Raw genomic sequence first — 25,730 nt, 5'->3', positions numbered from 1 at the left:
CAGAACAATTAAAGCACTCAAAGATTAATAAAATCACATCAATTTCAAAGATTCAATCGGCATAATTAGAGCTTGTACTGCTGTACACGCCAAAAATTAACTTAGAAAATTAGGGTTTATTAACTTAGGGTTTATGAAGTTAATTTTTTTTTAGGGTTTATGTTTAGGAAATTCCTTTTATATTTAGGAAATTAGGGTTTATTAACTTAATTTTTTTTTAATTCATGGGCCTGGGCCGCCTAGGCCCTTTTCTTTCATCGCGCACCCGCGGCGCGCCTGGGCAGCGCCGAAAAGGCGTCCAAGCGCGCGCCTTTTGCGCCATCCGCCACGGCGCGCGCCATTCCGCGCCATTGACTACTATGATTACACGTAGACTCCCTATGGTCTGGGGAATTACATCTAGCACATCTGAGGTTTGTTTTCATCTAACAAATAAATCTCTCCATTAGTTAAAAATTCACCTAATTTGCTGATATTAACAAAAAAAAAACACTATATTTACCCTCAGTGACTTATTACTGACTTATTGCAGGTCAAATAATTTTTTTTGTTACTAAATTATTGTCATACATCTTCACATGTCAATGCACGCGGTATATTTTTATCGTTATATGGATATTTTGGTCCCAAAAAATTATTTGACCTGCAATGACCAGTAATAAGTCAATTGAGGGTAAATATCAATTTTTACTTATTTTTTTTTGTTAATATCAGCAAATTCAGTTATTTTTTACCAACGAGGGACTTATTTGTTAGATGGAAACAATTTGAGGGGTGCTAGATGTAATTTCTCAAACCACAAGGGGTCTATGTGTAATTACGCCAAACCTTAGGTGAGGAGAGTGTAATTATCCCTATTTATATTTGTATTGACGGACGCTCAAACACCCTTGCTCTCACATATCTTAATACACATACTTTGAACATAAATGTAACCGCAAAAGTAGTTCTGGTGCGAAAGCAGCCCCTAAAGTCTTCAAATCATATGGACCTTGTGACAGATAGCTTATGTAGGAGAGGCAACCTTTTCTCTCTCCAATACTAAGTACTTGATGAACTGAGGAAGCAACTTCTATAAATTGAAGTAAAAGTTATACAATGTCCACGTTTATTTGAGCAAATTCAAATATTTACCTCCTTGTTTCAGTAATACACTTTTTTGCTTTGTGCTGCTGAAATTCTAATTTCCAGGAAGCATATGCTACATATGTGAAAGACTATTATGTTGGGAGTTTTGGGGCCAGTGTTCAAACATACAATCAAGAGCATTTGAAGAAAACCACATTAACCGATGACACGTCTGATCGCTTGTGGTGGTTCCAAGTCTGTACAGAAGTAGCATATTTTCAGGTTGCACCTTCAAATGATAGTATCCGCTCGCTGAGAGTTGATTCTAGGCAAGTCTTATATATAATTTTTTTCTGCACAAGTTTTTACTTCTATTTCCCCAAAAGTTCCTTTCTAATTTCCTTTTATCTTGAATTCCTTACGCTAAGTAAAATTTGATGAATTGACTTGAATACTCATTAATGATAGGTACCATTTGGATCTCTGCAAAAATGTCTTTGGGGAAGGTATCTATCCTGATGTTACTGCAACAAATTTATACTATGGAGGCACAAGAATAGCTGGTAAATCATTGAACTGTTTCAATCTCTAGCTACTTGTGAATTTTTATTTTATCCCACTCATAAATCAGGTAGTTTGACTGACCAAATGGTATTATACACTTACTGTCTAAACTAAATATGTAATTAGTTAATAAGACAGCAGAGAGCTATTCTCCTTTCAACCATCAAAATAGAGTTATTTGTTTAATATATTTCCCTTGTAACCTTATAATCCTTCCTATAATGATTATCTCTCTTTCTTCGGTTAAAAATGATATAATATTCTGACAAAAAGTTAATTTTATTGCAACTCTTCTCAGGAGTACTGACATTGCATGTTGTCTAGTTTCTATGGTGCTTTCAACACGGACTTAAAACATGCATATAATATGCAGGATCAAGAATTATCTTCACTAATGGATCGCAGGATCCATGGCGACATGCATCCAAACAGACTTCTTCACCTGAGAGTGAGTCTAAACATTACATTTACAGAATAATCACCAAACGTTCTTACTAAAACCGTGTTTCTTAAAATTGTCAGTGCCGTCATTCATCATAACATGCCACAATTGTGGCCATGGAACTGACTTCCGCGGCTGTCCCCAATCTCCTTTGGTTCCTGAAGGTATGTATATTTTTAGATTTCCATTCTCTTTTCTCTTTTTTTTTCCCTCTCCCTTTTTGGGAAGAGTTTTTGAGGTTTCCATTTTCAATCAGTTAAAATCGTATCTTCTTTTCCTTCCCATCCTCCGAAAGGTTTGGTACTATAACCATACTCTTATGTTCTTGCAAGTTTAGAAACCTGTCTTCACCTATTACAGCTACATCTTCTTGCTTCTACCGCACGGCATGTATTTTTAACGTTGTTTAAATCTTTTGCCATCTGTTCTCGAAATTTCAGGTGATAGCGAGAACTGTAGCAGCCCAGACGCAGTTCGTAGAGTAAGGCAACAGATCGTTCAGACCATTGACTGGTGGCTGTCTGAATGCCCCACTAGTCCAGGTAGAAGCTCCATGTAATGAATTATCAGTTGGTTGAGATAAGATATGAAATAGCATACCGTTTATGACTGATGGTTGGAACTCTGCTACAATATCAGCAGGTGTATAGTTTGTATCAGGGGGGAAAAACCATCTGCACAAGTTCTTATGTTGTTTATATAACACAATTACTGCGTGATGTTTTTCAATGTCCCTTGTAACCTACGATCAGGGTGTAAACGTTATCCCCACGAACATACTATTGTAAACCTGTGTTATCAATTGTCCGGAAATTCTTACATGGCCGTATGTGTTTGGTATGACATTAATGATGCTGCTACCTCTGTGGTGGGGGTACGTCGTACCGACTTAGCACGATCATCACCATCCATCTCTCTGTCTCCCGCCCTCCCTCCCTCCCTCCCTCCTTCCCTCCTTCCTATTTATCTCTTCTCAAAGAAAGCGGAATAGCTTTCGCTCCATTAATAAGGAGATAAGTTCTCCCCATGCAGGCTTAAATGCCTATCTATGTTTTTTCAAGTCACAACACTTGCGCCAAATCTCAGATACGGGGAGTATTACTAGCCCTCCGAATAAATATATATATAGAATATATTAATTGGGCAGTTAAATTGAATGTTTTTAAAACTAGCACAGATTCTCCTATTTAATCGATTGAACTGTTAACTGAACTTATACAACCCATAAAATCAGAGTAACCTTAGAATTATTTTATTTTTGGAAAATCGTTGGAACCTTGGGTTGGATCCAATGTCTCAGTTCTAAATTAAATGAATTGGCCAATTCATTAATTTTGCTAAAATTTTCAAAGTTGGTACAGTTTAGAATTAAATCCATACGTTTTATATGAAGTTTGACCAACAAACCAACACCCACCAAAGCTGAAGGCGAAAATTAGACCATCAATATGTATTTTCATAATCAATGCCACTAAAATCACGAGAAAATATATATGAGGTTAAGACAGTGTTTCCTAGAGGTTTTGAAATGCACTTTTCAGTTCCCCACTCAAGAAAAACACTTTTGGAATATTTGGATTTTTAATTTTTATTTCTAAAACTGCTGAAACAACACTGTTAAACCAAAAGTTTATATATATATATATATACACACACAAATAAATAAATAAAGCCAAAAGCAATAAATTCAACTTCTTTTAGACTACTTTATCCTCATTATAATAGTTTAATTTTAAATTTATTCTTTTTTATTTATTTTTAAAATTACACATCTAGAATTGATATTAAAATTTTAAAAGAATTTAAGTAATTCAACATTAATAAAATATATATTTTTACTTATTTAATATTCTAGAACTTTTATATTTTATTTTCTATATTATTTGATATTATTCATATGTCATAATAAAACATAAATTAAATTCCTATGATTAATTAATAAAAAATATATTTTTTGGCAATTATGCAAGTTTATTTATTGTGTATGATTGAACACTTATATTCTTCAGTTGGAGCATTATTAAATTAAACGTTCAATTTTTCTATTAGTATTCAATATTTTAATAGTATATGAAAAATATGTACAAAATAAATATGAGATATATTAATTAAAATAAAATGCATTATTTTTGAGAAAAAATAATTTATTATTAATGAAAAAAAAGTGCAAATATTAAGCAAAAATAGTATCTTTTCAACACATTGAGACAAAACGGTATTTAATCAATTAAGCTTATTTTAGAAGTGTTTTTTTTTCAAATTTAATTTTTATCTTTTTTTCACTTTTTTTACAAGCACTACCTACTTTTGATTCTGTTACAAATTTCAATTTTTGTCTACAAAAATCACATTTCTAAAAGTAAAAGTTTTTGCAAACACTCCATAAATGCAGGACATAAAAATTTATGTGGTCTGAAAAGTACTCATATATTCACGGTTGGTCAAAATCTATTTAACCATGACGAATTTTTTCATGAATTATAGTAGAAAGTCAATCATCAATTATTTATATCATAACATTTCTAATTTTTTTTTTTTTTTTTTTTTCATTTTTAATTTTTTTTTTTTTTTTTTTTTTGGCTGGATGTGCATGTCAATAATTCTTGAAAATGACTATAGATCTTTGGTATATTTTAGTAAGAAATCATTTTTAAGAAAATGATTTATGTTTATTGAGCAGTGGTATTACAATTTTTAAACATGTCTAAATATTTTTGAGATGATAATATAGAGATAAAATGCTTATTTATCAACAAGATATTATGGTAAATATATAGTTTCTATTGCTTTATTGTGTTAATACAATGATTCTATGAGTCTTTGTGGCTTTGAATATTGGTAGAGCCTTTGTGGTTCTATGAGTTTTTGTGGCTTTAAATATTAGTAGGACCTTTGTGGTTTTATGAGCCTTTGTGGCTTTGAATATTGGTGGAGCTTTTGTGGTTCCATAAGCCTTTGTGACTTTGAATATTGGTAGAGCCTTCATGGTTCTATAAGCCTTTGTGGCTTTGAGTGATTTGTGCAACCGTAAAGTGATTGTGGCCTTTGGTCTTAGTAGGCCTTGGGTTTTTAGACTCCTGAGCCTTCATTCTGTTCCATGTCTCCGTTCTGCTACCCATTCTCTTCTAATGCGATAACAATGCTGCCATCCTGATACAACATACTGTTGACTTCAGACGATTCCTTTGCAAGCTGGGCCTCGCTTCCTCGGCTCCATCTTGAGGGGCTGTTGAAAGTTCTGCTTGTATTTATTCTTTTGTTCTCAGAATTTATTTTTTATTAGTATTCTAGTATTTAATGTTTATTTAGTCTGTTGTCAACTAGAGTTTAAAATGAGCTAGTTTTCTTCTTTAGCTAGGACTCTATTCTTTATATATAGTCTCACATCTCTGTAACTTTAGAACGAGAGAGTTTAGATGAATAAAGTAATTGAGTTTTTTATGAATAAAGCCTAGTTTTTCCTTCTATAATTTATTGCCATGAATATACTTTGTTCCCCACACTTCAAATTTTAACAATAACTCCAAATATAATTGCGCGTAATGCCATAATTTAAAAAATAAAAAACTTAAATTAGTTAAGTTCGACTAATGTTTAAAATAGAAAAAAATAGTTTGGATTCAAATCTTCAAACTTTTATTTAATGAAAGTTGAACGTAAATTCAAACGGACAAAAACAATGTGCCAAACCTCTTTTTTTTCTTTCATGCTTACTTTTTTCCTTTCTGTTCTTAAATTTATATGTAAATTTAAAATTTGAGAAATTTTTATTTTTTAAAATTCATTATGAAAAAATTAACATAAGATTTAATGGGTATGAATTTAACTGTGTAGTAGATTAAAATTAAGTCATAATTCAGGATTGTTACTATAGGCATGGAAATTTTTTTGAGAATTATATATTGACATGTGCAATATATTTTTCCACCAATTTTTATTTTTCTATAAAAGAATATAAAGTATTAATTGATGGATAAAAATCAAATATTGTCATATATGGAATGAAAATATTTAAGGCAATTTTGGATCAGATTTTGTGATTAAACAAACAAATCATGAAGGACCAATCAAATCGTGCCACTTCATCAAGTAAATATAGCAAAGTGTTCCACCCTACAACTATAAACATGGATGTTTCTGTAATAGTTAAACCATATACTCAAGGCACAAAATAAACTATAAGTGAAGATAAGTCATAAGACAGTGAAGACAAGTCATGAGACCACTCAAGACTCAAGTAAAGATAAGTCAAGAGACCACAAGACGCAAGTGAAGACAGGTTAAGAGAAAAGAAGACATAAGTGAAGGTAATTTGAAGATTCAAGTGAAGACACAAAAAGGAGAGCATTCGAGAAGCCCAAAATCCACGGCGTTCATTGTAGAAGTCATCCAATCCAATGTTTGATAAGAAAATAAGGCGAAAGACCTACGAATTAATATTATCAAGATATAAATTCACCTTATCGGAAGATCAAAGCTTCAATCCCATCAAAATTACCCAAAGTCCACATCCAGTTCTCTAAATTTATAGCATTTAATTCGAGAACAAGTCAAAAGGTCCCAAATTAACGTTATTGAAAGCTCAAGTTAACATCGAAGAAGATCAAGTCGTCAAGGTCCACTTTTAAAGTCATAAGTCGAAGATCACGTTCTGAAAGTAAAGAAATAGAGGATCCAAATAATTACTTTCCAAATATTAAAATATTTATTTATAATATTTCTTATTCCAATAAATTTAAAAACAACATATTTGCTTTATAGTTCCTGAAAATATAACTTAAGCAATAAATATCTTAATCTTGTGACAGTGTAGGTATTAAACTAACTTTTGGTTTCTTCGGAGCGCTTAAAATTTACTGATTGCTTTAAATATAATAACCAAGAGTGATTAACAAATCCGTTGTAGTCTAGATGGTTAGGATACTCGGCTCTCACCCGAGAGACCCGGGTTCGAGTCCCGGCAACGGAAAGATCTATTTTTGTAAGCTTTTCTTTCAATACATTCCGTTGGACGGCCCATAACAATAAAGCCCAATAAGAATATTTCGTTTTTCAGTATTTTAGTTTGTTGGCCCATTCAACTTAGGCCCACTAAGCAACTTTCACCGACACATAATAAACTATTTATATTTGATTTTGAGTTCCTCTAAAACATTGCAAAATTATAATTTTGGCCCAAATAAAATATATATACTAAATAAAAAGAAAAGGCTTTTTTTTTTCTCTCGCAAATGGGAGTTATGACATCGTAGCATTAATTTTATTATTATGCCAATAATACCCATAAGTTGATTATTTTTTTCTTTGTTGTTTTCTTTTTTAGAAATATGATGTGTTAATTTATATATATATATATTTATTCGTAATATATTTTAAAATATATAATATTATTTATTATATACACGCAGAAAAGACATGCCACAACGGCTAATATATATTAAAAAAATTAGAAAATTACAAATTCATTAGGTGTAATTTTGAGTTCTAAAAATGAACATGAGAAACATAAGGCAGATGTCAGTTCTGGCAGAGGAGACACCAACTCAAGCTTAATTAACAAAATATGGACTGTAAATTAATTTAAGTGATAAGGAGGGGTGTTTAAGGAAACCGTCGACCCGCCCCAACTCACACCGCACAACAATTAGTGGCTTAAGGATGGGTTGGATTTATTTTCGATTGATTTTAAAAAAAAAAATTGTATTTTTACAATTGAGTTTGACTTTATATTTAATAGACGCACCTATTGTGTTCTATGGCAATATTATTATTATTATTATTGTTATATGATGGCACACTTAAATGTGTATATTTAATTAATATTAAATTTTAAAAATTAATTATTACTTTAAAAATATATATTAATTGGATAATAAAATACATAACAAAAAAGAAGAAAGATAAGTTATTGAAAAAAAGAGTGTTAGAACAAAAAGATAAATGGGTTAAAAGGCAAAATTCGTTCCCTAATTTTGGCTATTTTCTATTTTAGCCCTTTAACTTATGCGATTTTATTTTAGTCCTGTAACTCTCCAAAAATGCTCGATTTTGGTCCTCCGACAGAATCTGACCAGATCTGGGCTAAATTTCGAACCATTTTACCCCTCTACTACTTTCAAATGCGAATTTTTTAGTCCAATTTCACTATTCTTGCATCTTTATTCATATTTTCACCCATGCTCACCTAGAATGGTATCAGAGCCCAAGTTTATTGAAAAAATATTAGTTTATATTATATTTTAATATTATTTATCCAATAATGGAGGAGAGTCTTTGAGAAAAAATAAAACTACGAAAGTTCGAGTCACAATGAAAACGGGGAATATTTCCAGATTTTTGGAAATATAGATAAGAGAATTTCTAATAGAAATTCTTGACACATGTTACAACGGTTCCAAGAGGATTGATCCAAGACTTCTCACGCCAGAAAACGAACGTGAATGGCTGAGAAATTTTGAAGTATGACAAGTAGTACCAGGAAATTCGGTGAGGCAATTACACTCCACTGAAGTCCATGGTAGAATCCCAGCCAAGAGAAGCGGAATGGGTAAATTCCTGCATAATTACAGTTCTAAAAATTTTGATTAAAGGAACTGACTGGAAAGAACTCAAGCCGGACACATCGAAGATCTCCCAAGATCTGAGGGAGATACAAAAGACAATTAAGACTATGGACATAGGTTAATCCATATACCTATAAAAATAGAAACCTTGAGTCAGAAGGTGGATGAGATCCTTAAGATCTTTCCAAATCTACATAAGGATCTTACAGATCTGAAGTTAGAAATTACAGATCTAAAGAGAAACCAAAGGGAGAACCTAAGACATCAAAATCCAGACAAGAGCGAATCAATGACGCCCTTGGGACAGTACCTCTTCTACATCAGAAGGGGAAGGCCACGGAGGTTCTAAAATAGAAGACCAGAGAAGATCTGATTATCGTATCAGTCATATCTATAAAGTAATGGAGGTAACGAGAGCAGATCTATCAAATCTACAAGAATTGGCGAAATCCTTTTCCCAACTCGGGATTGTGGATTTAGTCAATTCCAAACCAATGAAATCACTCTAGCACTACCACCGTCGGAGGGTAGCACAAGTGCTAATGATCCTCCACAGGATCATCCGACGAGAGAAAGTGCGGATTTCCACACTAATGCCACTTCAATGTTCATGGGCAAGGACCATGCTCCAGCCCTTGCATCCATATGGCGCTATACTTAATCTGGATGTTATCGATTTTCGAAATACCAAGAAGTTGATATATAAATGGGTTGCAGCCATCAAGATAAAACAGCAACGATCCCAAAGCTCGACAAAGAAAACTTCGTAAAACTTGTTGAGTTGAGCTTGGAGGGATCTATGAAGATCTGATAGGATAATACCCCAAAAGATACCAAAGCCAACATTTTTGCCAGAGATTCGAAAGGAGAGATAGCAAACCGGCTAGGAAGACTTATCAAAATACACTTTATTGGAGATGGTTACTTCGAAGGAAGTAGAGCAGAAAAGGGTAAAGAATATACATAAGCTCTCTTCAGCCTTGAGCTAAGAAGTATTTGTGCAGTAGATGAATATATCTATTGGTTTTGGAAGTATTTCTTCTAGAGTGGAGTAGCAACAGAAGTAGCAACTGCAATGTTCTTTGCAAAAATATGCAGCCCATGAAGGAAAATGTTGATCCAAGCATACAAAGTACCTGAAGGATAGCTAGATTCAGTTGCAAGGATAATGTCTTTTCTTAAAGACAAACTGAAGGATTGGTGTTATCAAGCATCCATCCAGAAGAACATGAAAAGACTGAGAGGTAAATTAAACGAACTCCTCTCTGTTGTGACAAACAATAATTTTTCAACTATTATAGGATAATCAAGCGAGCCAAGAAAAAGGAGGAAGCAAATAGTGACTCCTATCCCAGGAGATCCAGAAGATCCTTTTCCCGATGAAGATCATGGTGGTCCAAATCAAAAGTCAGATCATACAGATCTGGGCAGAAAACAGGACGAAGAAGGGCTTCATCCCAAGAATCTAGACGAATAGATGCAAGATGCACCGAAAGAACCCCTACAAGAAGAACTTTCAGACGGGCCCATACCCAAGCCGATGAAAGTTTCAAAGACTGCAATTGCTGGATCTGCGGAGCAAGAGGACATATATCTCCCAAATGCCCATAGAACGTGGTGATTTGAGAAAATTTGAAATCAAGGATGATATTCTAGATGTAGTCTACTATGGCGATTTGGTACCCATCTACCAATTCAAAGATCTTCCATCAGACGAAAGTGTCTATGAGGAGGAAATAGAGACTGATTCGAATGAATCTTCAACCGAGTCAGAATAATTATAACGAGGGAGATAGGCTTCAAACTTCCGAAAGCCTGTCAGGATTATTTTCCAAGATGACGGTGTCAAACAAAACCATGGAAAGATTCATGCAACAAGATTCCAACCTCAGCCTATACGATGGATTTATGATTGGAGGAATTGGGAAGGTCCTGAACCAGATAGGACTAAACCAAAGGAAGCAACACATAATCTACAAAGTAAGTTCAGGTGAATTTGCTATACCTACGGAACTTACTAGTAATGTGATGGAAATGCAACTAATTCCTAAAGAAGAAATTCTTGAAGAATTAAGTAAGCTTAGAAAAGAAGTAGTTGTTACTATGAAATGGATCCGGATAGAAACTATTGAAGTGGTAATAAAAGCAATTTGTAAAGAATGAATTAATTCAGAAATACATTTATCTATAATGGATACAAGAATCAATAACCTAAGAGATGGTTGTCTTGGAACCATGATAGGTAATTTGTATGCAGGAAAATTAATGTTCGACATTCATCCTAGAATTGCATACAACCTAGAAGACTAAGATTTTAGTAGAGTCTTAACCCTTCATCAAGATTTTAAAAGAAAAGAACTAATGAAAGAAGGTAATAGACCATATTCTATAACTTATAGAATTGCATATGCCCTTTCCAATACGTATTATTCAGATTTATTTCTTAGGAAAGAGTATATTGAGATTCATAGAATTTTCAAGAAATTTGCTAAAGTAATGACACCAGATCCAATAAGGATACCTAGAATAGGTGGTGTTGATATCATCTTAAAAGATCACCCAGTTTTAGATAAAACACTTAGCTTTAAAACTGAGTTTAATAGCAGGATGTCTTTTTCGGAAGATAGGATTACAGGCTACAAAGGAAAAGAGAAAGAGTTATTAAAAACTTTAACTCCTCAAGAGATTAGGGTAGATAACGTAAAACTTAGATGCCCTGAAGGATGAAAAGAAATACAGGTTATATTTGACATCACTAAGATACATAATTTTTTCCCTTATGATGACTTATATCATTTGCAGCAACCTATTGTTGGTAGATATGAAGGCATGTTAGAACTAGCACCATGAAATTCTAGTTGCAGGTGTTGCAAGACGAGAAAATGGGAGTAAAAACTTTGGGGTTAAGCTTCCTCAAAAATCATAAACCATGGGGAAGAAAAGGTAAAGGCATGGAATTCAGTCTTGATGGTGTTACCATAAGGATCGAACGACAAGTCCCTTTTCTATATACATATTTGTTGGTATGTTGTATGATCAATATAAGACAGAATATCTTGCAGCTTATATTGATTCAGGATCAGGGATTTGCACGTCAAAACCTGGAGTTTTCCTTAAGGAAACAAGGAAAACCTTACCCGTTATTGCAGGAAGAGATTTTTCACAGAAAATTCTAATACTCAATAAGGGAATATGAGAAACCAAAATCATGATTGGAGGAGCATTTGGATCACCCTGGTTTAGGGTAAAAACACCTCCTATTTACTTTCATGATACAAGTGCCGATATCTTGCTAGGTAACAATTTCATTCAAACATTTGCAAGATATATGCAGGATAATTAAAGAAATCTATTAATCTTTACTATGAACTATGGTAGTGAGATATAGGTGTTGCAAAGAGAAAAGGCATTTAATAGGATAATACCTATAAATTTTCGCAGCAAATGTGGTGATTTTGATGCCATATTAACTCATTAAAAAATGCACGATAAGAGGAAATTTGGTAAGGTTCTTTTGTCTCTCAAGAAACAAGGAATCATAGATAGCGATAGTTTCTATAAGAAATTCGAGGAGGAAATTAAGAACCTTAGGGAAGCACTACTGGAAATTAAATCGCTAGATATCAGCGAGAAAAACAGGTTTTCTCTTAAGAATGTCAAAAGGCTCATCCAGAGGAACTTCAATGAAAACCCTCTAGCATGGTGGGATAGGAACAAGATCGAAGCTACTCTGAAGGTCAAGGAAGAATGCAAGTACGAGTATGTTCGATACAAACATATTCAGATGAACATGGAGGTTAATAAGAAAGATATGCAGATGATCATCAAAGAGCATATCAGTCTTGGACTCATCAAACCTGAAATCTGTACCTACAGCAACCCTGGATTTCTGATTAGAAACCATAGTGAGATAAGGAGAAGTAAACCCAGGTTGGTAATTAACTATCAAGGTATAAATAAAATATTAGAGTGTAAGAGTTATTACATTCCTAGTAGAGAACACTTAATTGATTACAAAAGGAGCAAAAGTGTTTTCTAAATTCGATTGCAAATTCGATTTTTATCAGATAAGATGGAGAGTGAATAAAAAAAATTGATGCATTCTCCACGCCACAGAGACAATATATCTGGAATGTGCGTTCAATGGGTTTAGCTAATGCACCCCAGATATTTATAAAAAAATGGATAATCTTTCTAAAGATTATCTTAAATTCATGTTTGTCTATATTGACGACATACTGATTGTATCTAAAAATATGAAGAAATATATTAAACATCTTGAAATATTTTCTGATGCATGCCATAAAGAAGGTTTAGTACTTTTTGAAAAGAAAGCTACTATTGCTGTCAATAAAATTGAATTTCTAGGAATTCTTATTGACGAAATAGGAATTGAGTTACAGGACCATATTATGGAGAAAGTTCGCAATTTTTCGGATATACTCAAGGACAAGAAGCATCTGCAGAGCTTCTTGGGAGTTGTTAATTTTGCAGGTATCTTTATTAAGGATCTTGCAAGATATAGGAAGGATTTCTGACCACTTCCGAAAGAAACAGAAAGTTCAAAGGGGAAATGGAAAGAAATCCACATAAAAAGAGTTCGTGAGCTGAAACAGGTTTGCAGTAACCTGCCAAAGCTTGCTATACCACAGGATGAGGATGAATTGGTAGTCTACACAGACGCCAATGACTATAAATGGACAGCAGTGCTCATGAAGAAGACAGCTACAGGGGAATAACCTTGTAGATATACAGGAGGATTTTTATCAGAACAACAAGCCAAAGTTTGGCACATTAACGAAAAAGAATTCTTTGCGGTTTAGAAGGCTTTTAAGAATGGCCTTTAGTTTTACTTGCTAAAGAATTTACTTTAAAGATTGATAATACCAATGTTAAGACTTTCTTAAAAAATAAATTAGAATGAAAGATAGAGAAATCTCGTATTATCAGATGGCAAGTTGAATGCCAATTATTGTTAAAATATTATCTTTATAAAATCTCATGAAAATGTTCTTGCAGATTTCCTGACGAGAGATGGAGACATCTGAAGTAAACTCCATCATGTTGAGACTCAGGCACCTCTGAGAAAACTCGAGGAGCTTGATAGGAAGTTCGGGCAGCTAGCAATGAATGCCCAAGTTGCCGGACAAATTCAAAAAGCTGATCTAGACACAGTCCATGTCGCAATAAGGAGTTTTTATTAGCATCGACCTCGCTATGGAACAACTTACAAGAATCAATTCGGAAGCCATCACCTTCAGGGATGACTCACGAGTTGAGAGAGCATGACCTTAAACATGCTTTTAGAGTATAGGGTTCTAGACCTGTAGCGTCGGATTCGAGTACTGATTGCACAAGGCCATCACCAGACTCTGGTGAAACGGCAATAATTGAGTCTCAGGAAGTGCAAACTCCTGTAGGTTCAAGTCAACCCTTCTAAGGTTAGACTTAGGCTAATGAGAGGCGCTTCTATGGTTAATATTAACCAATTGATATCTTCTTCAGCTTGACAGGACTATCAGCGCATGTGGGAAAAACTAATTTCCCACAAATGAGTGAACCCAAGTAAGACCATTATCGAAACATCCGAAAAATATAACAGGGTCTGGATGTTAGAAGGGTCTAAACCAGAAGATATCAGAAATGGTATGATTTTGGAGCTCTAGATTCAGTTCATACTATGTCGCCGAGCTTTCTAGAAATTTCAAAACTTCAAGAGTGGATTAGTGGGGCGGTTTTTGATTCGTGGTAAAACAACCCCCACCTAAAAATAGGCGATGTTCTGGAGATAAAATTCATATCAAGTTGCTCCAGAAATGGCAGGAAAGGGGTCTCATCTAGCATTTCATTTTATGAAGTTGTAGAGGCCAGACACGGTAGCTTTCGATAAAATCAAAGCTGCCTCAGGAGAAGCTCCCTTGGTATCAGCCATCAGTGAAGATAGTATCTCTACTAGAAGAGCTTGGGATTATGGGTCTGTCTTATTGAGATGGACAAGGTCAATTATCCATTCAAAATTTTCTCCAACAAAGTGAATATGTCGTTCCTATTAAATTCAATAACGGAAAAAAGGACTGAGTTTGCGAAAAGCTTATTTGAGAAGAAAAAGATGCTAATATGGGAGAATAAGCTACTAGCGGCCGAAGCCACAAAGATGAAGACGTGCAACATGTTGCATGTTGGGCAATGGCATAACCATTTATGCCCTTGCTGTGAAAAACAAGAGAAATCCCTGTTCGGGACAACAATTCGGGTCACACAAAATAAACCCGAACTAAACCAGGACAAGGGAAAAAGAAAAATTTTTTACAAAAAAGAAGTAAAAATTAAAGAATGTAAAAAAATCAAGGATAGAACTATAGGTAGAAAAAGACAAAGGCCAACAGACAGCAAAGTAGGAAGACCAGGTACCAATCACATGGCTGACAAGCCATTATGACCAACAGCTGGAAAAGACGTGGCGATGACGAACGCAATGACGTCATCAAAAATAAGTTTAGAGTCCAAATTGAAGACCGCGGACGCCTATAAATAAGGGTGCAATGAAGCAGATGGGGAACATCAGAAAAACTTCTCCAACTCTTCAAAGCATAATCTTCCAAATTCTGTGTCTTTGTATTTTCGATTTTCTTAGTTTATGGGGGTTTCCCCAACAAGTCAAGTCCTCCATTATATGAGAGGCTATACAGTTGTCTCCTCCAATGGAGGAATAATATCTATGCAATATTCTATATATTTCTTCAATAAAGAAATGTTTCTGTCACTTGTTCATCCAAAATATTATTTAGTCTCCGTTTTGAAATACCTTCTATGCCCTAAGGTAAGAAACGAAATTGAAGGAGCCAAGTACCTGCGAACCATCAGCTGTGGTTGTGTGGTTGGAAGAAGTCTGTAAAATTGAGGTCTTGAAATACCCAGAAGAAGGCGGTCAGACCAAGGTATGAATTTATGGGGACTTAATTTTATTTCGAAAGCATGATGGGCCAAACTAGGGCATGTGTATGGACTATATTCAATTTTCTACAGAAGGGCAAAATGGTCACTAATATGGCTGAAGGACTAAAACAGAACAGGTTTGAAAGATACAAGACCAAAATGGGAAATCAAAAAAAATTAAAGGACCAAATCGAGAAATCCCTAAGGCTACGGGACCAAAATTGCTTTAAAGCCAAAATAAATTGAAGTTGAGGAGAGAGAGAATAGAAAGTTGAAAAAGAGAGAAAGACAAACATATGTGATTGATGATGATGTGATATGAAAAATAAATGAGTTAAGCTAGGTACCATGGCGCGTAGGATACCGGGATATTCCGGGTAGCGGGGAATATCTTATGGTGTTAGCTACACAATGGAATGGTGTGGGAATGCCATGTTTGTTGTGATGTCTTATGTTGATATTACTACAAATCGGGATAGATAATATGGGGATATCACATACAACGGGTATCTTGTATTGTATATAATATGACATTAATTGAGATGGTGATGGGCGGCAGAATCATTAATTGATGTACTCCAATTAGAGTAAGTAAGGCCCTTAGAAATAAACGCTAACATCAAATACTATGTAGTGGCTGATTTATAGTTGTGGGTATGTATTATTCCTTACATTTGTTGTTGCTATATGACGAATATTTGTTAGTTGATGTGATTGCATTGTACGTAACTAGCTTCTTATGTGTGTATATATATAGAATGGTTAGCTATACTTACTGAGTAGGCAGCTCATTCCTTGCCACGTACTTTTACGGGATGGGTCACATTGACTAGCCATATTGGACTTTGAGCCATGTCATTATTTCGATTAGGTGGGTGAGCCGGACTTTTGGCTATGTGGTTATTAAATATACTAGTCTTTTGCCGGGTTTGTGTTTAAAATTTTGTACAGCTAGTTGTTACGTTGTTTTCCTTTGAGGTTTTGTATATGAAGACATCTAGTGAGAATAAATATAAATTTTTGGCGATACCTATTATCTCTTGTGATATTTATATACTATTTTAATAAAATAAAATTTATTTTACGGGTTGAAAAGAGATTGCTTATAGAATGAGTTATAATTAAGAAAAGAGTGAAATAGTGATAATTGAATGTAGTGAGTAAGGGATGCTACATATGCCTCAACATGTGTTTTTTTCTTCACCTTTTTCTTTAAGTCAAGCAGAAACCTTTCAGAGGGGTACATCCACCTGTATTGCACTGCCACCCTACGCGAGCTTTGTATGGCAGGTGAACAATAACGTGCTCCGTTGAGTGGAAGATAGATGGAGGAAGTATCTTTTCAAGGTTGCACATGATGACGACAACACTGTGTTCCAACTCATGTAGCTTGGTGACATTGAACGTGGTCGAGCAAATGCTCTGGATAAAAGACTCACCTCCATTAATGTGCTTCGTACATGCTCAGGAAGTATCTCACGAAAAGCAACCGAAATCAATTTCTGCATGAATACGTGACAGTCATGACTCTTCACGCCGTGCATCTTCAACTCCATCATGTTGACGCAACAACTAATGTTAGACGCGTAGCCATGGGTAAACTTATGACTAAGAATCTATTCACGTATCCTCCTCCATCATGTTCTCACGGTGTTGAATATATTGTCAAACATATTTTTCTCGATGTGCATGACATCAAGGTTGTGTCAGATCAGATACGTTGCCTAATATATTGTCAGATCAGATCCGAGAAGATGCTTTTCTTCATTCACTTGTAGTCGCTACTATAGCCGAAAAGGAGTGTCAATGGTATTTCAACTATAGGACTGATGTATGCAACCCAATCGCAGATCTGCTCTCCTGTCAGCCTCGAACGTGCAACCTTATATTCCACACGATTCTTTGTGAAGGCTTTCTTGTTCCTTTGATAAGGATGGTCCTCAAAGAGAAATTGCCCGTGACAGTGAAAGTAGCATACTTTCCTACTGTGCTGCAGATGGAATGCCCGTGTATCATCTATACAAACTGGACACCCTATAATACCGGTGGTACTCCACCCAGATGCTATCCCATAGGCTGGTAGATCATTCACAGTCCACATCAACGCCGTCTGTATATTGAATGCCTTGTCCGTGGTATTGTCATATGTTCGAACACCCACATGCCACAATTGCAACAACTCTTCGATCAATGGTTCCAAGTACATATCGATCAAACGCTTCAGAACTCATGCACATGCACGAAGGGAGATTGTACGGTGTGATGATAACAGGCCAACATGAATAAGTATGACCGTATTGCCCATGTGGCAAAACCATCTGTGCAAAGGCTCAGCCGAACATTACGCAGCTCTTCTGCAAAATCAGGATACATTAGGTCAAAATGCTTCCGAGCCTTTGCATCGAAAGGATGGCATATTGAGCCCTCTTCCATCTGATATGTGGCATGCCACATCATGTGCTCCGCAATTGCTCCCGTAGCATACAACCTCTGCGGACGGAAAGTAAGCGATAGGTACTTGAGAACGACATACGGGAACTTCTTGCAGCGGGGTCTCGCTCCCGCATCGGCTTGTACCTAGCATCTCCACAAACTTGCAGTATTCCAAATAAACATCGTCCTTCCAGTATAGCATGCAATCATTCTTACACGTATCAATCTTCTCAATGGGTAAACCCAAATCCTTTATCAACTTTTCTGTACTGTAGTAATCTCTTGGTAGGGTGTGATTGAGGCAATATTTTACTATCCCACTAGGATATTCGATCATATGATGGCTCAAAAATATGATTGTCTGCCTTGATATTCACCAACTCAGCAACAGATGTCAATTGATTGGGTGCAACCATTCCAGAATGGTTGGTCGACAGCATGCACTACATCGTAAAGCTGGTCTACCAACTCCGAGACATAATCATAGGGGTCACCACCGTAATAATATAAACTAGGACCGGCGTCAATAGGACAGGACCTCATACCATCATCAGGCACACCATGTAGTAAGAAGAAAAATAAACCCGGCCCGACTGCATCAAAAACCATCCTCTGCGCCCAATCAATCTGTTGTTCATCACCTTAGTATGAATAATTACCCTCCTCTTGAGCAGCTGGGGTTTGCTCCTCCTGCACTAGAGGGGCAGTCACAGCATCAAAGTACTCCTGCACTCTCTCATCGCCATGTGAAGTCCAATTATAATATTACGGCATAAACCCTCACATACACAAGTGATAACTGACATCATCGGGTATTCTGAACTTTGTGTTTTTGCACTTCCGAAAGGGACACTTGATTTTGTCTCCATCCATATGTCCATGCTGACACTTGGCCCATTTTATGAAAGTCTTAACCCCATCTTCAAACTCTGGTGTAAGACCACTCCTTCCCGAGAGGTTCTTATCATACATTAATCTCCTTAGTTGTCGTAAGATAATGATATATCACTGCATATTCACATGTATATATATAATTATATAATTCGACCTAAAAATTTATAAGTATTACATTATACTAACTAAGAATACATAACATATAAGATCAAAAAATCATAAAACTAAATAAGTAAACTACAATTTAATTAACAAAAGAGTTAAATTAGTCGTAGTTACCTGGTCAACCAACTTAAGAGATCAGCTGTTGTCGGTTCAAAATTAAGCAATAATCTATCTAATCAAGTGTATATGTACAAAAATCAGAGAGATCTTGATAGTATGTATGGTTAATAAGCAATTCTATAATAAATAAAATGAAATGAAAACAACTTACAACACACATATATAAGCTATTTTGTACTGGTTATTGTAATGTTCTTTAGAACGAAAAATATAGTTGTTATAATGTCCGCATTTGGAACAACTTTTGTAATACTATCTGGTAAACGAAGTCGTCCATATTCACACGGTGCTTGTAACACATTTTTAACATACACTTTCTCCCGATTTTTTACACAGTCCTTGAAATCGCTTAACATTTTTCCCACGAGCCGTTACAAATTTTGCCGGCCATGACAAAAACCTAATGAAAAAGTAACAAACAAATATATATAACGGGTTTAATTTGTAATGTTTTCCATGTTTATAAATTTGTAGCGATTTTTGTACAATATCAGTAACGGCTAGCATTATACAAAACGATGGTCGTCCCTAACTTAAGAAACAATTACAAAAGTCGTTACACGTTGTAACGACCATCATCTTGTAAAAGCTTTATGGATACATTAATATTATAACGGCTTCCTAAACAGTTTCGGCTGTCACAAATAATTTAAATTGTTATCAACCCTGACATGACGCATAACATCCTAATTGTTGGTTGTTCCAAACAAGCCGTTACAAGACCCCCATTTTTTTGTGATGTACTAGTCGTTGTTGCATGCAATCCCCGCGAGCATACAAAAAAAAATTTGATGTGAGATGGAGAAGAAAAAGAAATTTGTAATAAGAAAAAAAAAAGTCTGAGAAAAAGAAAATGTGGGGTGAGATGATAGAGAAAAAATATATTGTAATTATAAGTTTATTAAAATATAAAAGTTTGTATGAAAAACAAACATGGAGAAGTTTGTTGGGAGAGAAAAACAGGGGGTAGTGGGTGAGGAATTCTTTTTTTATAAAACTATGAGATTATTAAAAAAAACTTTAAAATTACTACTTTGACCAAATTTATTATAAAGTAAAGAAATGAGTTTAAAGGTAAATTTGGGTATTCAAAATTTGGTAAACAAAAGGTTTTCTTTTATAATAGTACAGATAAGTAATCCAACCCAATCCAAAACTAGTTATATTGGATTGATCCTATGATCTTAACCCATATTTATGATTTTGAGTATTACTCCTTATTTATGATTTTGTTGAATATCATTGTAAGGGAGTAATACTCCTAATTTATGGCTTTTCAGATGATACTAGGGACTTAGTACTATCCGTTGTAAATTTTGGGCACTTTTTAATTTTAATAAAGAAGGGACGGGACCCCGTAAAGTTCCCCCACCTCCTGATGGTTTAATTAAAAAAAAATCCACCTTGACACCCCTAGGATTAAGCAAGAGGATCCTATTCCCTCTACTTATTTATGCTAGGTATGCAAATTTAGCATGCAACAGCGAAACAACACATCTTCCCAACACTAGAATTTCAGTACCATTAGAGGTGTAAGGAGGTTGAGATATTCGTGTAGAGTTTTACTGATGATCTTTTGCTCTTCTGTAAGGCTTCATTGAGGTGTTTTTGTCCCATTTTGGGTTGCAGGCTAATCAAGCTAAGAGTAACATTTTTGTGTATGAAGAAAGATTGGATGCACAGACAGTGAAGAAAGAAAGCTAGAGAATGAAGACGGTGATGAACAGAGTTGGACAAATATAAAAGAGAGTTGCTATTTAGGAAAATGCACTAACGTTTTAATTAGTGCTCTCAATTTTTGGCTACACGTTTTATATAATGTGACTTTATTAGTCAATAGCAATTTGTAATTAGTTTAGTTAGGTTTTAGCCGTTAGCATAGTTGAACTAGAGTTAACTGCTTTTCTCCCAAATATAAAAGAAAACTATTGCACAGGATTTTACACAGGATTTTACACAGTAATGAAGATTGACTTTCTTGTGCTCTGTTCTTGATTCTTTACATGGTACCAGAGCTATTTCTAATGGTTCTTTAGCTTTCTTGATTTTCCTTTAACCTTACGTACCAACAACAAAATCAGAACTATGGTTGAATCTGAAAGCAAGATGAACAAACAAAAAAGAATGGCTGAAGATCTAGACATCATGAAGCTACAAATATAATAAAATCCAGGAATGTGTTTAGTTTCTTCACTTCTAAATGGAAAGAATTATCTTTCTTGGAGTAGATCTATACGAATAGCCTTGGGAGCGAAGATGAAACTTGACTTCATCAATGGAAAAGCCCAAAACCACAAGAAGATTCAGAGGAGTATGAAAAGTGGGTAAAAAATGACTCTATGGTTAATTCTTGGAAATTAAATTCCATCTCTAAAGAGATTGTCGAAAGTTTTATGTACATCAATTCAGCAAGAGAATTATGGATTGAATTAGAAGCACATTTTGGTGAGAGTAATGTGCCAATGATTTATCAAAATTCAAAGGGAGATTGCTTCTGTTTCCCAAGGTAATCTGTTTGTCTCTGCATATTATGCATAACTGAACAAACTATGGGACGAGTTCACTTGTCTCAAGCCAATGCCACAATATGAGTGTAAGGCTTCCTAGATTTTTTGCAAAAATAAATCTCTCAAATCAACTCATGCAATGCTTGATGGGTTTGCATGACAGTTTTGATCATGTTAAGAATCAAATCTTGTTAATGGAGCCTTTGCCGAGTGTTAATAAAGCGTATTCCATGGCCTTAAAGGTTGAAAATCAAAGAGAAATCAATTCTGAAATTTCCAGTGCAGTACAAAATGTAGAAATGCAAGCTAAGGAAAGTAGAAGAAACACTGGTTTTATTCCAAGATTTATACAAAAAAAGAAAACGCAGGCAAAAAAGCAAAGTATGATCTATGAGGAGTGTGGAAAGATAGGACATTTGAAGAACACTTGCTTTGAAATTCATGGCTATCCTGAATGGTACTAGACTTTGATTGAAAATAAAAGGGGACAAACCAACAGCATCTAAGCATTCAACACTGCAAAAGTTGAGAATCATGTGGCTGCTGGAGTAGAAGATCCAATAAACAAAAAGTTGATATCAGAATTAATTGAAGCTGAGTTACAGAAATTGATGACAGAGAATGGTCATAAACAAATCAATACACAAGCTAACTTTGATCAATTCTCAGGTAAATCCTTGCCAAATAAACCATGCAATGAGTTAGATGTGAATTCTTGGATTGTTGACAGTGGTACATCTGCACATATGTGTAGAAACAGCAATCTCTTTGAATCCCTTACCAAAACTATAACAAAGTCTTACATCCACTTAGCAGATGGTTCAAGATAGCCTGTTAAGAAAGGATTGAAAATATCATATTACCTAATAAGATTAAACTCACAGATGTGCTTCATGTGCCTGAGCTTAAGTACAATTTATTATCTGTTAATAGATTGTGTACCACCTCTTCTATTTCTTTTCTATTTTCTCACTCTTGTTGTGTATTGTAGGACCACAAGACTAAAGAAATTCTGGCTGTAGGAAAAGTGATAGGAATGTTATACATTTTTTATGAGGCATCCTTCAAGATAGAAACAATGAAACATTATGAGAGCCACTTTGATCACAATTTCTATCATTTTGTTGTTTTTTATTTGAATGTGTGGCACAAAAGATTAGGCCACACATCTCAAAATGTACTTTCACATATTCATTTATTAAAGGGGAATCAAAATAAGATGAGTAATTGTGATATTTGTCCATTAGCTAAACAACAAAGGCTCCTCTTTGCATTGAGTGAATCTGTTTCTGAAGAAGTTTTTGATCTTGTGCACATAGACATTTGGGGACCTTACAATCAACAATCATTACCACATTGTACTTATATGATGACACTAGTGGATGATTATAGCAGGTGCACCTAGAAATTCCTCATGAAACAGAAAACTAATACAATAACTTTGCTTATATCATTTCACAAAATGATCAATACTCAGTTTAGTAGAAGAATTAAAACTGTAAGAACTGATAATGGGGGTGAGTTCTTGACTAAGGAATGCCAAGATTTTCTGAGAAATGAAGTCATTATAGACCATAAAACATGTGTTATACCCCCCAACAAAATGGGGTGGTTGAGAGAAAACATAAGCATCTCTTGCAAGTTGCAAGAGCACTTATGTTCCAATCATCACTTCTAAAGATGTTTTGGACTGAGGCTATCCTTACACTCACTTACATTATAAATAGACTTCCCACTACAACTCTTGATTGGAATACTCCTTATAAAAAATTGTATAATAAACCTGTTAATTATCACCACATGAAAGTGCCTGGTTGTCTTTGTTTTGCTACTAATACATTACCTTTCAAATCTAAGTTTGATCTAAGGACATCAAAATGCATTTTTCTTGGCTATGTGCATGGACAAAAAAGTTATAAATTATTTGACATTGAAAAGAAAACTACATAGATAAGTAGAGATGTTATATTTCATGAGAACATATTTTCTTAGAAAGGTGAACAAACTGATCCTATTACATGTACAGTTCCTTTGCCCTTGAACGCCCTAGATGATGAATTTCCTGTAGATACTTATCATCTAATAATGAGGAAGAAAATCTTGATACTCCAGATCCTATGGCTCCAACACTTAGAAGGTCTACTAGACATACATCCAGACCTTCTTGGATGAATGATTTTGTATGTAAGTACTCTGACATTCACACTTTGCCTATTGTCTCTACTATATCTGCTGCAAATGTTGTTTTTGTTGCCTCTATCTCCACCTTGCAGGAACCACAAACCTATCATCAAGCAGAAACTCAGTCAGAATGGATACAGGCTATGCAATCTGAAATCACAACCTTAGAAAATAATCGAACTTGGGATGTAACCCCCCTGCCTCATGATAAACGAGCCATTGGATATAGATGGATATACAAACTCAAATATAAACCAGATGGAACACTAGATAGGCACAAAGCCAGATTGGTTGCCAAAGGCTACAACCAAATAGAAGAGGTAGATTTTTTTGAAAATTTTTCACTTGTTGCTAAAGTAGTCACAGTCAGAGCTCTTCTTGTTGTTGTTGCTTCTGCAGGATGGGAATTGCATCAATTAGATGTCAAAAATGCCTTCTTGAACGGCTTCTTAGATGAGGAGATTTACATGACTTCCCAGATGGATATTCAGTCCCTCGAGTACATGTTTGCAAGCTTAAGAAGTCCTTATATGGACTTAAGCAAGCATCACGTCAGTAGAATTGTCAATTCACCTCAAAGATGGAATCTTTTGGATTCCAACAATCCAAGAATGACTATTGCCTGTTTACCAAATCCTCCCCTATAGGTTTCATTGCCTTATTGGTATATGTTGATGACATTTTGATTGCAGGTACATCAGCTTCTCAAATTGCAGAGGTTAAGCATTACTTAGACAAATTATTTACCATCAAGAACCTTGGGCTGGCCAAATACTTCTTAGGTTTGGAAGTTGCCAGAGCTCCAGAAGGTACATTGCTTACACAAAGCAAGTATATCCAAGACATCCTCACTGACTTGAAGCTGACTGAGGCGAAAACCACAAACACCCCACTTCCAGCTAGAATTAAACTTGCAGCATCTTCAGAACATGTCCTCCCTCATCTAGCCACTTACAGAAGTAGTGGGCAGGCTTCTTTATCTGAGCTTTACAAGACTAGATATATCCCATGCCACACAGCTGTTGAGCCAGTTCATTCAAACACCATGTAAGGAACATTGGGATACAGCGGTCCACCTGGCAAAGTATCTTAAGGGGTCTTCACATAAGGACTTTTTCTTCCTTCCCATGCACAATTCAGCCTCATAGCATATTGTGATGCTGACTGGGCTTCTTTCCCAGATAGTAGGAGATCCTTGACTGGATACTGCATTTACTTGGGGCCTGCTTTAATCTCATGGAAAATGAAGAAGCAAAATACATTGTCCCGTTCCACAGCTGAAGCAGAATACAGGGCTATGGGATCCACAACTTGTGAGCTGGTGTCAGCATCCCTAGGCCTATTCCATTCCTCTGCGATAATAGAGCTACATTACAATCATCAGTAACCTTGTTTTCCACGAACAGACCAAGCACCTTGAAATTGATTGCCACCGTATTCGTAATCATTACAAGTCAGGCTTCTTTGCACCTTCTCATATCCATTCAAAGGACCAATTGGTTGACATCTCTACAAAATCCTTAACAGGACCTCTCTTTCACTCCTTTCTTAGTAAGCTGCGCTTGATTGACTTCATCCTAAGTCCACCTTGAGAGGGGGTTGAAGACAGATTGCATGCACAGACATTGAAGACAGAAAGCTAGAGAATGAAGACGGTGATGAACAGAGCTGGACAAATATAAAAGAGAGTTGCTATTTAGGAAAATGCACTAATGTTTTTATTAGTGCTCAGTGCTCACGATTTTTGGCTACACGTTTTATGTAATGCGACTTTGTTAGTCAATATCAACTTGTAATTAGTTTAGTTAGGTGTTAGCCGTTAGCTTAGTTGAAGTAGAGTTAACTGCTTTTCTCCTA

At 35.2% G+C, this 25,730-nt stretch overlaps 1 protein-coding gene and 1 non-coding gene across 4 annotated transcripts in view; both read left to right on the top strand.

Annotated features, from left to right (window-relative positions):
• LOC105171111 (probable serine protease EDA2) overlaps positions 1-2,899 on the top strand; it is a 10,267-nt gene extending 7,368 nt beyond the window's left edge. The window contains exons 8-13 of one of the 3 annotated variants that reach the window (XM_011092135.2): positions 1,192-1,397; positions 1,537-1,631; positions 2,006-2,080; positions 2,155-2,238; positions 2,515-2,616; positions 2,717-2,899. In XM_011092135.2, the coding sequence (XP_011090437.1) occupies positions 1,192-1,397; positions 1,537-1,631; positions 2,006-2,080; positions 2,155-2,238; positions 2,515-2,616; positions 2,717-2,724 (570 nt within the window). In that variant the 3' untranslated portion in view covers positions 2,725-2,899. Of the gene's footprint in view, positions 1-1,191; positions 1,398-1,536; positions 1,632-2,005; positions 2,081-2,154; positions 2,239-2,514 lie in introns of all 3 variants that reach the window. The other 2 variants (XM_020696887.1, XM_011092134.2) reach the window with 2 other exon arrangements.
• On the top strand, positions 6,971-7,043 carry TRNAE-CUC. Its single transcript has one exon. It is a non-coding gene; the product is annotated as a tRNA-Glu (tRNA).

The sequence above is a fragment of the Sesamum indicum genome, linkage group LG9 (genome assembly GCF_000512975.1).
Source record: "Sesamum indicum cultivar Zhongzhi No. 13 linkage group LG9, S_indicum_v1.0, whole genome shotgun sequence".
NCBI lineage: Eukaryota > Viridiplantae > Streptophyta > Magnoliopsida > Lamiales > Pedaliaceae > Sesamum > Sesamum indicum.
The sequence above is the reverse complement of the archived record's forward strand: the minus strand, read 5'-3'. Positions and strand labels throughout refer to the sequence as shown.